This window comes from Danaus plexippus (genome assembly GCF_018135715.1).
Source record: "Danaus plexippus chromosome 3 unlocalized genomic scaffold, MEX_DaPlex mxdp_30, whole genome shotgun sequence".
NCBI lineage: Eukaryota > Metazoa > Arthropoda > Insecta > Lepidoptera > Nymphalidae > Danaus > Danaus plexippus.
The window spans coordinates 56,781-74,335 of NW_026869845.1; the positions used below are offsets into that span (position 1 = coordinate 56,781).

The 17,555-nt window shown below is 34.2% G+C and overlaps 2 protein-coding genes across 4 annotated transcripts; both read right to left on the reverse strand.

Moving 5' to 3' along the window:
* Window positions 1–935: 935 nt before the first annotated feature.
* Window positions 936–7,633, reverse strand: LOC116770212 (elongation factor 1-alpha 2). 3 transcript variants are annotated; one of them, XM_061526989.1, is made up of 11 exons: window positions 7,478–7,633; window positions 5,418–5,631; window positions 5,063–5,212; window positions 4,606–4,825; window positions 4,232–4,377; window positions 3,845–3,977; window positions 3,469–3,584; window positions 3,118–3,207; window positions 2,459–2,579; window positions 2,207–2,373; window positions 936–2,101 (listed from the first exon to the last, which is right to left on the reverse strand). In XM_061526989.1, the coding sequence occupies exons 2-11, from the start codon at window positions 5,589–5,591 to the stop codon at window positions 2,030–2,032; spliced, it is 1,389 nt and encodes a 462-aa protein (XP_061382973.1). In that variant the 5' UTR covers window positions 5,592–5,631; window positions 7,478–7,633; the 3' UTR covers window positions 936–2,029. The 3 variants fall into 3 exon arrangements, with proteins under 3 accessions (XP_061382973.1, XP_061382974.1, XP_061382972.1); XM_061526990.1 differs by lacking the exon at window positions 7,478–7,633 and adding an exon at window positions 6,753–7,458; XM_061526988.1 differs by lacking the exon at window positions 7,478–7,633 and adding an exon at window positions 6,375–6,746.
* Window positions 7,634–9,279: 1,646 nt separating this feature from the next.
* On the reverse strand, window positions 9,280–17,284 carry LOC116779011 (GRIP and coiled-coil domain-containing protein 2). Its single transcript, XM_032673144.2, has 15 exons — window positions 17,064–17,284; window positions 16,877–16,991; window positions 16,364–16,807; window positions 14,429–16,072; window positions 14,257–14,356; window positions 13,924–14,177; window positions 13,652–13,842; window positions 13,056–13,472; window positions 12,861–12,988; window positions 12,317–12,482; window positions 11,950–12,186; window positions 11,568–11,761; window positions 11,041–11,194; window positions 10,339–10,447; window positions 9,280–10,024 (listed from the first exon to the last, which is right to left on the reverse strand). The coding sequence occupies exons 1-15, from the start codon at window positions 17,085–17,087 to the stop codon at window positions 9,963–9,965; spliced, it is 4,239 nt and encodes a 1,412-aa protein (XP_032529035.2). The 5' UTR covers window positions 17,088–17,284; the 3' UTR covers window positions 9,280–9,962.
* Between the last annotated feature and the right edge of the window lie 271 nt (window positions 17,285–17,555).

Sequence of the window (17,555 nt, forward strand, 5' to 3'; positions counted from 1 at the left end):
AAAACTCCATCACTAAATGGTTTTTTAGCTCTGGCTAATTGTAATGAAACTTCATATGAGACAGACAAACTTTGTTTATTCTCAGTACTTACTTTTGAAAATATACTTGTTTGCTGCATTCGTTTTTTTTTGTACTCAGCCACCATAACTTTTCTTGATTCGCCGAAATGTTTTTAATACTTTTCTTCATGTAAAGAAGTATAGTGTCGTTTAACATTACATTCTTTACTTACAGATAAAACATGCATTAAATCAAACACTGAATTTTATTGTTACTGTTGGAGATAAAGTAGTCTAACTCCCATTTCGCATTGAATGTACGGTTTTCTTCACTTAACTTCCTCTTCCATGCAGACATGATGAGATTAAAAGTTCATTATACTTAAACACAAAGCGAACAATCTAATAACAAACTTTAAAATAACGTAAAAATCTTTAATAATTTGAGAATAACCTTGCGTAATCAAAACTTTCGTCGCGTTGAATGACAAGTGACAAATGCCCAATGAACAATGCGCGGTAGGTACCTATTTTGGGTTCGGGGAATTCCCCGAATTCTTGTGTGAATAGTGAAGTGTGCGACGTGATAGAACATACCCAAAACATTTGAATTTCGTCACGATTAAAATAATTTGCTCATTAATGGATTTAAACAAAGAAGATAAAAAAGATTCTACGGGCCGCAATAATCCAAAACGCAGCCCGCGGGCCATGGTTTGGACATCCCTGCCTTAAGGAATGCTCCAAAAGGAAAAAAAATATCCTCTGTTATATTTAAATGTAAGAACTAAATGCGTTGCAGTCATTGAGAGTTTATACTGTTATAAAATTGTGTTCATTAATACGGCAACAAAATAGTCACATGCAACTTGTTATCAAAGTTCGCTCATTAATATTTTTGGGCATATTGGGGAAATTAAAATTAAACTACACACTACCAGTAGCTTCTTTATTGGTTTATCAGGATCAAGGTCTTTACAAAAATTATTGAAAAAATTACAAAGATACAATTAGCTTTATAACATTCGAGTTTTCTCCGTACCTAGTAATTTCTAAAATATTGGAAATTTAAATTGAATTTTTAAACCTTTGCCAGGCAACTTAGTCATAAAATATCAGAGTCAAGTTTCAACAGGAACTACAGGAACAGAAATTGTTACCTTTCACAAAGTCCACAAATTTCTACCAAAACGTTCTTAACGCTTTTTATTGTTTTAAACGTACGTACTTCTAAATTCAACTACCGGCGGCCGCTTCACAAACGGCCGCTCCGATTTCCTACACTCTGATGTTTATCACCTACTTAAGTACTTACACTTCATCAATCTTATGAAAATAACTTATTTTTTTCATCTACAATGTTATGAATCGTATAATCTAAAATCAGTTCACAATGTACACAAAAGAGCTATCAGAAGTTACACAAGACGTTACAATTCATAAAAATAATGATACGTTATACTTAGAAATTAGACATAACTAAATTACATAAAAAACTCACCGACCAATCTAACAGAAACAAGGACGAGATGTTCAGTACGATCTTAAGCAATTTAGTTATGATGGCGTACAGGAGCAGAGTCTCATACAACAAAACTTCTAAAAGGCTTAAAAGTTCAATTTTAAATTCGCCGCCGTCGTCTTTCCTCCTGAACTCCTTGCGATGGAAAAATAAAACGAACCGCGACAACAAGTACGGCAACTCAAACTTCTCCAGTAACTTACCTCTAAAATAATCACAAAGACATAAACCTATAAAGTAAACGTAACTAAGACGAAAAAACTTGAGTATCTTGTTGAGATAAATGCACGAGGTGGGTCCGGGGTCGATGTCACCAGCGAAGAAGCTCCGATTGGGGGGGGACACTGACTCTACGTTGGGAATGGGGACGCCGTAGGCGATCGGGCTGGGGGGCCGCGGGGGAGACCGGGGGGGGACGGCGCGGCCGCCGGGGAAGGGGGAAGGGGGAGCCGCAGCGCTGCGGGGGTGGGTCGGACGCTGCGGGCTAGTACTTGAAGAGCCCCATAGTTATTTTTTCTTCTGGGCCTTCTCGGCGGCCTTGGTGATTTTGCCCGTAGTCACCTCCTTGAAGGTCACGCTCTGAAACAGAATAGGCTCATAAGTAACGACAGAGGCGGCGGTCACGGGATGTAACGTTAATAGGTTAGTACACAAACGTGGTACGGGTTATACACGCTGGGGTACCTTGATGACTCCAACGGCAACCGTCTGACGCATGTCCCGGACGGCGAAGCGTCCCAGCGGCGGGAACTCCTGGAACGACTCCACACACAGCGCCTTGGTCGGCACCAGGGTGACGATGGCCGCGTCGCCGGACTTGATGGACTTCGGCTCCACCTCGGTCGTCTTGCCTGTAACATCACGTTCAAGCGATATATAGATCACGTAGGCCAGTTGGTCATCTCAAGGTCCCTAGTTGCGAGTATAGTCAAGTACCAGTACGACGGTCGCACTTCTCCTTGATCTCAGCGAACTTGCAGGCGATGTGAGCGGTGTGACAGTCCAGCACCGGGGTATAGCCGTTGCTGATCTGCCCCGGGTGGTTCAACACGATCACCTGTGACAAACCAAACAAACTTCTTATAAATAGAAGTTGACGTAAACTTACATCTGTATCTAAATCTTACAATGTATGGTTAGTAACAAACTAAGCCTCGTTTTGGATCATTTTCTTCCTGATAATTTTTGTCGGATAAGGGGACTAATGAAAATGGCATTGATAATGAATACTAACTAGTGTTCAAAATGTCCTACCAATTTTGTAAGATCACAGCCATGGTGTTTATTACATCTTTATTAATCGTACAATATCTCGGCGAGGACGAGAGTTGCGTAACATTTTGTCATTATTTAATATACAAAACGGGTTTGAAATGTGTTGGCATACTTTACATAAATTAACTCGTTATAAATATTAGGCCCAGGTCGCATTTGTGACCGTTTCGCAATCATTATTGTGACACGAGAAAAAGCGTTCCCAAGACATGTTCGCAGGGGATGTTGCAATACAAGTTTGTTAACCTTTTGGTGGACACGTGGCTGCTGGATTTGGAGGTATTATATATGCCTTATAGAAGTTTGGGTTTTATTTTTACCTGGGCGGTGAAGTCCGAAGCCCCCTTGGGCGGGCAGTTCTTGGAGTCACCGGCCACGTAGCCGCGACGCAACTCCTTCACCGATACGTTCTGATAATGCACGAATTAAATCATTACAACCAAACAGAACTATCCTATAAAGTCCTAAGTACGTAAGATAAGGTAAACTATAAATCCTTGAACTACGAAAAATAAAATAAAATCCGACAACCAATTGCCATAACTTTCATACAATAATTTAATTTACTTGTGCCAAGAGAATATTTTCTATTTCATATATCGTATGGAATTCCAAAGCTGATATAAATACTCTTCGTGTAGTGACCTGTTTTGTCCGTCCTCACTCCTTACCTTCACGTTGAAGCCCACGTTGTCTCCAGGCATCGCCTCCTGCAAGGCCTCGTGGTGCATCTCCACAGACTTCACCTCGGTGGTGATGGCCGCGGGCGCGAACACAACCACCATGCCTGATCACACCGTGACGGTACCGTCTTATATTGTATACAAATACACTTGGGGGTGGTAGGGGTGGGGGTGTAATGAATGACACTCAAAAATTAAATTTTTATTACAGGGTACATATAACCATTCAAATGAGAGGTAAACCAAAATGATCTTATAACATTATCGTCATCCTTTATAGATTCAATAAACATAAGTCATTTCGGCTCGGATCAATGTTATTGTGTTATTGAACATTATCTCTTCTCGTTGGCCGTCAACTAACCGGGTTTCAGGATGCCGGTCTCGACTCGTCCTACGGGCACTGTCCCGATGCCTCCGATCTTGTACACGTCCTGCAGAGGAAGACGCAGCGGCTTCTCGGTGGGACGAGACGGAGGCTGGATAGCGTCCAGGGCCTAGATAGTGACCGAAAGGCTTGTAACGTTTAATTTGAAGCTATTAAGTGTAAACTGATTATTATTAGAATTCCGGAGATATGTTTTCTATCTCAAACCTATTTTGTTTGTAAAATATAATTATAGTAACATTAAAAACTTAACCAGAAACGATAAAATATCAAATAAAAAATTAATTTAAGGAATATAAAACAATCAAATTATTTTTTTCTCTTTATGTGTAGACATATTTAATCTGTGTGTCAAGTGCTGACCTCAATGAGGCACTTGCCCTCCACTTTCCCGTCCTTGCGGTCAATGGTCCACCCCTTGAACCAGGGCATCTTGTCCGAAGGCTCCAACATGTTATCTCCGTGCCAGCCCGAGATGGGCACGAACGCCACGGTCGCCGGGTTGTACCCTGATTTTTTATATATTTTTTTATGTCAAACGACTAGCATTAAGTGTTTGTAGCTTTGAAATATTTTATGAGATTTTTTATTAACGAGGCGGATATATATATATTTTGTTCCACTCTTAGTTCTTGTTACTCTACAACCACAAAATTCATAAGACAATCTTGTTATTTAGAATAAAATCTGTTCTGGATTATTGATGTTCAAACTGATATCCATCAACCTATCCTTACCGATCTTCTTGATGTAAGAGGACACTTCCTTCTTGATCTCCTCGTATCTCGCCTCATGGTACGGCGGCTCGGTGGAGTCCATCTTGTTGACGCCCACGATCAGTTGCTTCACCCCCAGGGTAAAAGCTAACAGCGCGTGCTCGCGGGTCTGACCGTTCTTACTGATGCCGGCCTCGAACTCACCCGTACCAGCCGCAACTATCAGCACGGCGCAGTCCGCCTGAACATTATTATATAACCATGTATCGTAACCATGTTTACAGATCGCAAAAACAATTGATCAACTTTATAAAGTTTCACTTTAATACGCGAAACTAAAAACAGTTTAATGATCCCTACCTACATCAATTGTTCTGAAATTTTCCAATAAATCCATGGATTTGTATTGCAACACGGCTTTTTTTGTTGGCTTATCTCTATAGAGTACTCTGTAAACAGTACAGGATAAAAAACTTACCTGCGAGGTTCCAGTGATCATGTTCTTGATGAAGTCTCTATGGCCAGGGGCGTCGATGATGGTAACGTAGTACTTGGCAGTCTCGAACTTCCACAGGGCGATATCAATGGTGATACCACGTTCGCGCTCCGCCTTTAGCTTGTCCAGCACCTATTATGTGGTTTATTTAAACAACTTGTACAAACTCTTACTATTGGTTGTTTTTGGCAATTGGTATTCGAGAAAATAATTTCCAATATTGTGTCAGTTGGTAAAAGGATTGATCGATTAATTCATTGACTTATATACCCATCCATTGAATTCATACTAACTATTCCAAAAGGGTTTATGGTTTGAATCAAAGTCTCCTTCTTACCCAGGCGTACTTGAACGAGCCCTTGCCCATCTCCTGCGCCTCCTTCTCAAACTTCTCGATAGTACGCTTATCGATACCACCACACTTGTAAATCAGATGGCCGGTAGTAGTGGACTTGCCGGAGTCCACGTGACCGATCACAACGATGTTGATGTGCGTCTTTTCCTTGCCCATCTTTACGCAGTTAGATTGATTTCAGCAGATAAGTATTGAACTAAGAAGAAAAAAACGGAATCTTTTTAAACGTCTCCCTTTTTTATATTATGTTATGATTAGTATTAATATTCAAATCTCGGTGAAATAACTCCTCGTTCAATGGCCGTCGCGTTTTAAAAATAAGTTTCCTTCGTGTCACTTTATAAGTAATAATCTTAAAGCGGGTATAACTTAATTAGTAACATCCAATGTATCACATCTCCAACAGATTAATAATTATTATATAATACAATTGATTTGCTTGCGTGCTGACCTTTCCAATATCTACTTGTGCGCATGCTATTGTGTAAGCGACGTGGGGATGGGACGATTTACTCTAAACGGTTAATGGGAATTTTAAATGCACATATTCTTAGATTTATTCTTCGTTACCTACAACTGCGTATTAGAACGCCAGACAGGAAGTTATTATGGAACCAAATTAAAATAAGCTCAAAGGAATTGAATTAAATAAATTTTAATGAATCCGAACAAACCGGAACAGGATGCTGGAAACCAATACGACCTTTTCGCTATTTTCTTTTAATAGTATATCAACCTTGATTCCGATAAGATAATATTAATGAAACGTTTCCGTTAAAAAATATAATGAGTTGGTATATTTTATTTAATATATTTTATAAAGAAATTTTAAGAAGTATTACGCATTTCTAAAATAGCGAATTCCATTTAAAAGCCTAACTGAAAATTCAAACAAAGATATTGAAATACAAATGCAAACAATTTTCACAACCGTCTTACCTTAGTCAGTGAAAACGACACTCGGTAATAATATAACTAGACAGACTCAATATTAAAACGAATGCACCGTACAAGTCTAGAATGCACTGGGAGAGGCTTCGATTGTAATGGCTGCAAATCTCCGGGAGTTCTCCGGGCCTGCGCAGGACGTCTGGGACGTCGATACAGCCAGCCTTCCACCCAAATATAGATCACACGGACGGCTAGCTCTCGCGATATATGTATTGCAAGTCGCTATTGATTTTGTTGCACCATGATGCTTTCACGTTAAGTACAGAAACTGAAGACGTTTAACAGGATCAATCACGTCACATCCACATAAGATAGATGCGTGAACGAAAATATGTTACGTATAAAACATTATACAGATATACCTACTGTGTGTGATCTTATTCATTAGCACGATGCAAATGCATTTCAGCTAATTTTAGCTTACGAATATATATAAATATATTGGAATAGATTGCAAATGACATGCTAGCAGAATTAGAAATTGTCGTGCTCTGTTGCAACTACGTGGCACGATACTGTGCACTTACATCCGTATGGACGCACATGGTCCAAACTGAGTACATATTTTATGAGTTACAGTCCTTTTAGCCCATTCAGAAAAACAATTTTTATATAAAAATCGGATCAATGATCGCATTGACAACTACATTAAAATGGATGCATTGACACGTTTAAAATTTTAATAACATATCTAATCAATATCAGAGTAATTCACGCAGAGCCAAAAATTTGTGGTAAAAGAAGAGTGCTAATAAATGTGTAATAGTAATAGTGATATTGTATTTCACATCGATTATATATCTTTAGTGAAGAATTTTGGTTCGATTATTAGTTTTAATTTTACACGCAATTAGATCTTCCAGCTTTATATATACTTTTAGTACTAACTAGTTTTTCATTTAACAAATAAAACAAATTGCGTAATTTAAACAAGGAGTATACCGGTAGGGTTGCAATATGATCAGAAATCGAAAAAGTTATAAAAATTCTTATTTTTGTTTACAAGCTACCTTTAAGTGATCAACGTGAAGGGTTCATACAATTATTTCAATTTAAAACCATATAATTAATAAAAACTTGGGGAGACTTACCCTTCGTCGCAGCGGTGACGAATTTTCCTTGCGATTTTCAAGCATGCGCTGTGAAACTTCACCCGGGAAATGAAATCAATAAAATCAAAGCAAATGTTGTTTTCCCCGTACGTTCATAGCTTTTTTAAAAAATAGTCATATATGGTACTTTAAAATTAAAAGGGATATTTAAAGATTGAAAACATTAATAAAAACTGAATTATTATTTATTAATATTTAAAAGTATGTATGACGAGGCGGATGTTCGAATTATCTTTTTTTTATTAGACGAACCAGTGCTCGTTTCAGCATAGATAATATAAGATATAACTTCACAATAGTAATTTAGACACTTCAAAATATTTATATACTAAGAATGGTATTCTTTACTTTATGTTATTTTAACACATAATTGTCAATAAAAAGTTCTCAATAGCCCTTTACTAAGTTAGATACATATACACCAGTAAAGAGGTCTTAATATATAAAAAAACTGTCGAATGAAAAAGAATGTATATTTTAATAATCCAAATAAATTCTTTACATCACAATCAAAGATATATATTAATGCCTTGCTTATTAAATATTATTTAAATAAATCAAAATATGAAAAATACTTACAAGGTACTTACCTACTTCTTACATTTGGAAAGGCCGTATGAATAAAGAGATATTTTTTTTATGCGTCAAATAAGTTATCAAATTTATGTAAAAAAGGATATAAACAATAAAAACAAACTGTTATTGTTTTATACATACTTTCCCACTGAATAATAATAATTATTACAATACGGCGTACCCCTTAGTTTGGAAGCCTCTTGTTAATTTCATTCGTTATGATGTATTCCGACTGCTAGTAGGAATTGCTTATATTAAAATTAATTGTTATAGAATTGAAATTTAGGTAAATAAATCGATTCTGAAATAAAATATTCACAGTTAAATATAATCCGCTATTTATGTATCATTTTCAATAATTTTGCGTTCTTAATACGATGTTATCAAAATTGATCCCCTTAAAGAAACAATTGTGTTAAAACTCCTTCCGTGTATCTTAATAATATATATGTATATTTAAAGCTACGGAAGGTTAGTTATATATACACGACAAACTTCGTGCAAAGAATCACCGTTATTCATTTAAGTATCAATTGAGTTGAAATAGGAAATGAAGCGTATTTTTTATTTGAAATAATAAAAAAGCTTTTTAAAAAAGCCGATAGTGAGTGATTTATGTGTACAAGATTTTTTTATATATAGTTAAAAAAATGACAGAAGTAGGTAGCTGATAAATATCTTTGTATGAAAAATAGTTTGTGAGTTATTTCACGCTCAGACGATATATAAAATCTGTTTGAACGTTACTACGTTGATAGTTGATAGAATTAAAAAAAAACACTTGTCCGAAAAGAAACTCGTTTTTATTTAATATTAATAATATGTAAATACAGCATTTACATATTATGCCATTAATGTTTCGTGATATGTTTGAGTAGGTATCTTGTGATTAAAAAAAATCAAATGAGTATCTGTATTCGACATTCGTAAGTAAAGAAATAGAAATCTTTATCTCACCAAAATTACGTGTATATCATATAAAGATAGCAATTTTGTTTTTCCTGTACGCCTCATTAAATAAAAAAATATATATTTTTTATTAATAATTTTTTTTTTGCTTCTTCGTTCGTAATATTATCAATCGGGCTTTTCTTCCTATTCCACATTACTGTGCTTTCCGGCTTATTTTCTTATGACACAAATTAAGTATTACTTCCAAATTGGGTTCATAAAAACGTCATTTTTATAAATGAAAACGCAATCCATACTTTCAAATACTATATATATATTTTTATACAATACTATAAATTAATCATACTTACCGCTAAAAAATATAAGACCTGACTGAAATGTCACGAAATATTCAATTAATTATGAAATAAAATTTAATTATTCAAGTAAATATATAATGGGGTCGTTATTTTATTGACAAAACATTTTCCCGTGGAATGATTAACATTTGAATAAGATTAAAATTAATTGAATTTTGTAATTTATATAATACTCATAAACACCACAGCTGTTCGATGTCTCTATATTGGTGAAGTAATTCCCTAACATAGTATAAAGCAAATAGTGCATAACATTTTTACATATAACATATTTAATACCATTTTCCCAATAAATAATATTTGAGAATATTATACTGAAGTATGTAGATATTTCTTCTTCCTCTAGCAGATCACATTAAATACATTCAAGGGCCGGTACAACAGGAATACATATATAATATTTATTATTTCTATTAATATTCACTGATCATTGAATCGGTTATTAATAATAATCACAGATAATAAATTATCAAATTCATATAAAAACTTATTTTACAGATTTTAACCTTGTAAATATGTTGTTAAAGAGATTGTTTGGAAATGTTACTTTTGTAATAATATCAATGTACGTAGTGAAATCCGTAACAAGTTTTTTTTTTATTATTTTTAATTTGTCTTCATTTTCCTCCGGGCCATGGCAAGTAGCTTCCCCAACCTTTGCCGGGATTCGGATCTTGTCCTGAAGAGACATACGAAAAAAAAATAATGAAAAGAAGGTTCTTATCTTAGTATAATGTTTGTATTGAGAAATATTTTTTAATGACTTATCAAATTATATGACATCTATATTACTTGAAAGATAATGCTTCAATTTGTACAAGTAATTTAACATTATAATAGCTGAATACATTTACGTACAACGATTAATAGTCATTTAAAATGACTTATTGATTTTATCCTTAGTTCCCACAATCTGAATGTAGTTATGTCTGTATAATAAATAAGGATTGTGATAATAAATTGTTTTATATAAAATAAATAAATATATCAAACCCTTGGCGACTGCTTGTATCTTCTGAGTTTCATCTGTAGAGAGAGTCAGTATTTTCTGCAGCACGGGGACGAGGCGACATCGTTCGTCCCCGGGAGGTAAGGTCAGGAACTGAACATAGAATCGCATATAGATTATATTTTTTTCATCAAAAATCGTTTTATTGTTCATTTTTTAGGCTAACGTGTATTATGTTTTACATTTGGTTTTATATTAAGTAATTTTTTGCTTTGTATTGATTTGTGTGTACATTAACGATATTTGTTGAAGATGTCGGGAAAAAATAAACCGTCTGTCAGTTTTTAACGAAAACGCTGCCAAAACCCTTTGAGATATAACAAAACAATATTTTGTGGAATTGTGTATTTTATATAGGTCTACAGAAAAGTCCGCGTTGGCATATGTCTATCTCTTAAAGACTAAAGCGTTTATTGGAAAGCTTTTTAACATAAATACGGTATTAAGTCTCATCAAAATAAATTACTTCGTTTTCAAACCTACATCAGTATCTGCAAATTTTGTTTTTAAATCATTTAAATTGGGCGTACCATTTAAAAGTTACCATAATATAAGTTTAATAATTCTCAAAATTATATAGGACATTTTATATTTTTGGTAAAGAGCCCCTGGAAAGCCGGGGCTGGTACCCAGTATAATCATAAATTTGTTTGCGACTTTCATAACGTGACCCCTCACAGCCTCACCTTTAGTGTAACGTTTTTCATGTACTGGGTATTATGGGCGGCGGAGGCCGGGGGTCTAGCTCGGCGCAGTTCACCTTTCAACAGCTCACTTAGCTGAGACAGACGAGCTCTCTCACGCTCAGATTCGGACAGCAGCACCGTCACGTGTTTCACCCTGGAATATAATAAAGGGTCAAATATTTACCCTTGGTAGAAAACACCACTAAAGATATGATCACATTAATTTTCATCCGTGTCATTTATAACCTATTATTTATTGATTATTTTTAATGCTGTTCAATTTAAAAAGATATAAAAAAATTAAGCGATTTCCGATAGTTTTGGCATTATAGTTATTTTACACGACTCAAAGACAGATTTAATACTCCTTCATAACGTTGTGGAAATAAGATAACAAAGAATATTCGACATTCTTGGAATTTTCGGCGTCACTATTATGACAATTATTGAAATAAACTTGATTTTAATAAAAGAATAATTAAATATAATAAATAAAACAAAAGAATTAACAAAAGAATAAGAATTACCTTTCTTGTTGAGCTTGTACTTTTCTTCTGAGATCCACTACTTCCTGCTCAATAGTCAGAGCAAGAGAAGAAGTATCAAGAGAGTCATTATCAGGGACTCCTTCTTCGAGAAGTCTATCAAGAGGAACCGGTGAACGTCTGCCGCTCGATAACATAGACTTGGATAGTGGTGGCGACGGTGCTGACTCCGAACCCTAGTACAGGACAGGACAAGTTAAATATATTCACATAATAGTATCATTAAATTAAAATTCAAATAAAAAAGATTATCGAAACAAAACAGGATCCAAATATATTAACAATAATTCTATTAATTTTTGATTCGAATTTATATTTATGAGAAATATATAAAGTATTCCTAATATGTATATAGCCATTTCACCTCCCCCTCCTCCCTCGGTATGAGTGAGACGTTGATGTCCATTTCGTTGTCACTTCCCTCCTCCTTCGATATAACCGGTAACAGATATTTATCAGATTGCGACGGCTCGTTAGAGTTTCCTGATTTAACATTCTCTTGTAAAAGAGACAGCTGTTTCTTCAGGTTATCCGTCTCTTTCTGATGCTTTGATTCGAGATCACTTATTTGCGTTTTGTAGCATTGTGTCAAAGTAGATATCTAAAAAGTATTATATAATTAATGAGTAAATTAAATACTTACTCGATTAAGACTTACAAAACTAATAGTCATAGACTTTATGGTTTAAAATTTGCAATATAAAAAATGTTTAAAGTATGTTCACAGTCACCTGTAATTTATGCTGTGCTCGCTCCGTGTCCAGCTGTTGCGAGAGCCGTGTTAGGTCTGTGTGCAGACGAGCGTTCCTCTGCTGCGAGCGGGACAGTTCCGCTGTGCTGTCCGCCGCTCGTTTGCGACCAGCCTCTGCTTCTGCACTCGCTACACTTAGCTGCTCTCTGACAATTGAGGTTTTGATAAACAACATTGTACCGATGGTTCATTATTTATATCTTAATGCATTGTAAAACTAGGTTAACTAAACATTTCAAATTTAAGTTGTTTTTTTGCCTTCACATAGAATTGCCATGATAGCTAGATAACTAGTTTGATAAATATTTTAAAAAATATCGTGTACTAATCAATAACACATAATTTTTTTCATTACATCTGAATATTTTGATATACTCGTATGAGAAGAGACAAGGAAATTTATAAATTTAAAAGTACCTACTCCATATAATTATTAGGCATAACAGGTAAGATTTCGTTATTAATCGGTTTTTAAGCTTGTGAACATGACGTCATAATATTTGTGGCCATGATTGCAAACTTACTGCAGTGCCGCCATCTTTTGATTTAATGTTTCTATCTGAGCTCTGAGAGCGGCGGCCTCTTCCTTGAACTGCTCCTCCTGACTGTGGTCCACGGTCTGGTTCTGTCTTAGAACAGCTTGAGCTCTGACCTGGAAACAATATTTCATTTAATCGCTATTGTGTCCATCATAACTCGTATACAATATTTATACCGACCTTATAACTCGCATATTCGGTCTTCAGGTCAGCCAGTTCTATGTTCGTAATTCTTAATCTTTCTTCTATATCACAAAACTTGAATTCCAACTTCTTCATCTTGCTACCTAGTTCTATCTTTTCTTCTGACAGGTGTATTATGACTTTCTCTTTCTCGCTCAGTGCTGACGTCATCTCCATGTCAGCCTCCTCGTTCTTTCTCTTTTCGTCCTCTATGTCCTGCATTAGTTTAGTTATTATATCTTTGTTGGTACTCAACAGCTGGTCTTTGTCCTTGCTGTCCGCTACAGCCTGTTGTAACTCTTCCTTCAACAGCCTGCATTGATTTTCTTCAGTCTTTATTTGCTCTTGTAAAAGTTTTATCTGTGTTTGCATGGACGTTATAGTACCCTCTTGATTATCGATCGTTGACTCCATCTGTTTATATGAAGAAATTATTTTAAAATATTTATATAGAGATATATGTGTTCTTAAAATATTTTGTAGTCCTGGCAGAATAATTTAGACATATTTACATAATCCATCCCTACAAGTCTACGAGAACTAAATCACTCTTAAAAGATATAAAAGATATGCTATTTAATGTGTGAATGTACCTGTACAATCTTTTTTTTCTTTTCTTCCATTTTAGTTGTGAGTTCTTTCAAAGACCTCTCATAGTCTTCCATTTCAAGACTCAATACTTTCTTCTTCTTGACATCTTTGAGAGCTTTTTCCAACTGCTCCTTTGTTGCCTTATGATGTTCTATTTCGCAATCTAGTTGTTGACTCTTAGCGGCCAGCTCCGCTACACAAGATAATAGATTATTTAAAGATAGTATTTAGGATACATGAAATATACGGATTTATATAAAAATACTTGAAGTACCTTCTAGAGCTGTAATTTTTTTGTTAACTTTTTCTGAATTTTCTAGATCTCTTGATAATTTCTTTACTTGTGATTCTAACTCCGCCACACCATTTTCTTTCTCGTCCACAGTGTCTTGGGATTGTTGGTTCATATTATTGTCAGCTAACATTTTCTTCAAGTTGGCCTTCTCTTGCTCTGAACTTTGCAACTGACTCGTTGTCTCATTCAGTTTCATTTTAAGTTTCAATGCGAACATTCTCAGTTTTGTGTATCTGAATCCATAAAACGTTAAAATATATAAGTACAGTTTATATAATTAATATAGACTTTTTTTTATTTTTATTTACTCACCTATCTTCGAATGATTCATCCAGATCTCTCATCCGCGTGTGTTCTTCAGCTCTCGATATGGTCGACGTGGACATATCTTCATTGGGTAAATCAACTGAAGCTGAAACAAAGCCTGTTATGAAAACATTCTCACGTATTAATCGAATAAAATAAATTAACCGCATACACTTACAACTTTGAAGTTTTAATTTCTCTATTTCTTCCTTCAAACTTGCAATCATTGCATCTCTTTCTTCCACGGTTGTTCGTAAATTTTCTTTTTCATTTTCATGCCCGGTACTATCACTCTGTATACACTGTGCACTCTTAAGATCGTTTTCAAGTAAATCAATCTTCTTATGTAAGTCTTCATTTTCTTCTTTAACACTATCTCTATCTTTTTCTAACGTCTCAATTAATTTCTCCATCTCTGTCACAGCTTTCTGTAGTTTAGATATAGCCTCGCCTCGCTCTTTGAGTACTTGATTTATCTCCTTCATTTCGTTCAACAACTCAGCATTCTCGGACTTGTAGCCGACAAGTTTAGTTTTCATCTCCTCACATTCGGCGACGATTCTATCATATTCTTTGATTTTATTTCGCGATTCCTTTACTTCGGATAACAGCGATGAATTCTCCTGTTTATACGCTGAGAGTTTCGTCTCCAGTTTTACGATATCAGCTTGAAGTGATACATTCAGATCTGACGAATTGTCTGCATCATCTTTCGGTTGTTCTAAAGACAGTTTGAGGGTCTCAACTTCCTCTTGAAGTAAGCCATTAAGATCTTGTAAGTTATCGTATTCCCTCTTTAACTTTTCGTATTGTTCCTTGATTGAACTCTTCTCTGTCATTATTTGCTTTTCTAACTGTTCTTTGTTTATAGAGAACTCTCTCTTGTTTCTCTCATATTCTGATGTCACGTTTTCTAATTGGCTTCTAAGCTCCGTTAGTTGGGAATTCATTAGATCGACGGTATCACTCAAATTCTTATTTGCATTCTCAAGCTCTGCTAAATTATCCTTAACATTTAATTTCTCTTTAACTAAAGTTGCTTTCTCTGATTCCAATGCTCTTATTTGTAATTTGAACTGTTCAAGTACTTCTTTGTGTTCGTGATTATCTTGTTGTCTGGATCGATCTCCTTTCAACTCTTTATTTATTTTCTCGAGTTCAGTACATTTAGCTGTAAGCTCGCATAATTGACTAGACAAATTATTAATTTTTTCTTTGCACAATCTATTCTCTTCCAATTGATTATTAAATTGAACTTCTTTGAGTTTCAAATCATTGTTTTCTTCTACCAAGTTATTATTCAAGATCTTAGACTCAGTTAGTGATGTCTGTAATTCAGTAAGCTCAGATTTCAGTTCATTAATTTGACCATTTAGTTTTAATATTTCATCATTAAGACTGTTTTTTTGGTGACATATTGATGCCACAGTATTTTCTTTTTCATTGAGTTTCTCTTTAAGTGATATGTTCTCATCATGTAACACTTTAATTTGAGCATCAAGAGCATTAGATGCCTTAATGATCTCATTCTGCCATTTCGGGATACTCTCCGAATATTCCTTAACAGTTTTCGCCAATATGAATCTCGAATTTTTAAGTTGGTGTATGCAAGTTGCACATTTAAGTATCTTATCTTTGTAACTTCTCAATTTTATGTTGCACTTTTCCTTTTTCGATTTCTCTTGTTCATATAATGTCTTCAGTTCTTCAATTTTAAGCTCATATTCCTTAATGTTGGTCTCATTACCTTCACTTGTTTCTTCTCTAATAACATTTTTCTTACTATAATTTGATTCAATAATTTTGTTTTGACATATTTCATCTGAAAATATATTTTTGGTTTATAAAATCAAATTAATTAAATTTAAATCATAACTATACACATGTGATATGTTAAGTTCACTATCTAATATATTTAAAATACAGTTTTCATATATCAGAATTAACTTTAACACTAACAATATAACTTCATCTCATCATGCCAAAAACTAAAGTAATGTTAATAAACAATAGGTTAGTTATAACAACTAAAACAAGATTTTAAATTTTCAGATAACAGTTAATCTGCAACACCATAAACAGTTTGGTATTTAAGTAAAATTATTTGTTTTACCATTTCTAACCCTTTCTTCTAACATTTTTAATTGTTCTTGTTGTTGAAGACCAATTTTGTTAAACTCTTCAGTCCTTGCTTCCAGTTCTGTGAGCTGGTTGATGAGTTGTTCATTTTCTTCAAGAAGTCTGGTGTTTTGCCTTTCTAATGATATTATTTTACTATCAAAGTCTGACAGCTGCTGTGATGTGGATGTAAGATTTTGATCCTTCACATTTATTTCAGTTTTAAGTTTATTTAATTCATCTTCATACACATTACATTTATTATTCAGAGCTCTTATTTTAGTCTGTGCTGTGTCTATTTCGGTAATGAATGTTAATTTTTGTTCAGTTAAAGAATCAACCAATTCTTGTAGTGTTTTTATACTGTCCTCTCTTGATTTTATTTCTTTTTCACATGACAGAAGTTGAGTTTTATATTGTTCCACTTCATTTTGCAGTTCTATAAAAAGAAATATGGAAATTATTTGTGTTCTCAATAAAATGGTATCAACATAAAATCAACATATACCTGATTTTGATTGTTTAGCTTTCTGTGCTATCACAAGAAGGCCTTTACATTTTGTGATGAGGTCTTCTCGACTAAGTTCGTCAAATGGACTCCTTTTAGGATTATGATCCTGGTCCTAATGAAATAAAATCATATAATAATTATATCTCCAAATACTGAAAATACATGAAAGAGGTGTTTTAGATACCTTTGACTCCACACTTTTGTCCATTTTGCTATTTCAAACGAAATTGTCAAAACATTTTATTGCATATTACAGATTTTTTCAATGTTTTAAAAATGGATTTAAAACATATAACACGAAAATTACTATAAAGTTGTAAAGATGTAGGTATTATAGGAAAATGACATCGTCGTTTCTTATATTTCCAAAGAAAAATAAAAATTTGTAATCGTATCGTAAAATATGTCAAACTATGACAAAACCCATTTCATGAAATGTAGCTATGAATGAATGATCCACAGAAAACAAATTCAAAGTTATTAAAAGACTAATTTCTTCCTAATGTCCTTTATATTATATAATTATTTGTAATCAATTTATAACCCAACAAGGACAAAAATTCAAATAAAGAGAAAAAACTTCAAAAAATCAATATTGTCATTAAAATTGCACAGAAGAGTCGTCTTTTGCAGACTTGCAATATTAACCTACGTATATATTTAAAAACTTCGATGA

What these genes read in the sequence shown, in the direction of transcription:
- LOC116770212 (XM_061526989.1), bottom strand. Translation starts at nt 5,591, where the DNA reads ATGGGCAAGGAAAAGACGCACATCAACATCGTTGTGATCGGTCACGTG. An exon ending in TGATCACTGGAACCTCGCAG is followed by an intron (nt 4,826 to 5,062) that starts GTAAGTTTTTTA and finishes AATAATGTTCAG; the next exon opens with GCGGACTGCGCCGTGCTGAT. An exon ending in GAAGTGCGACCGTCGTACTG is followed by an intron (nt 2,374 to 2,458) that starts GTACTTGACTAT and finishes GTGATGTTACAG; the next exon opens with GCAAGACGACCGAGGTGGAG.
- LOC116779011 (XM_032673144.2), bottom strand. Translation starts at nt 17,087, where the DNA reads ATGGACAAAAGTGTGGAGTCAAAG. An exon ending in GAGCACAGCATAAATTACAG is followed by an intron (nt 12,187 to 12,316) that starts GTGACTGTGAAC and finishes AATACTTTTTAG; the next exon opens with ATATCTACTTTGACACAATG. An exon ending in GTACAAGCTCAACAAGAAAG is followed by an intron (nt 11,195 to 11,567) that starts GTAATTCTTATT and finishes ATTATATTCCAG; the next exon opens with GGTGAAACACGTGACGGTGC.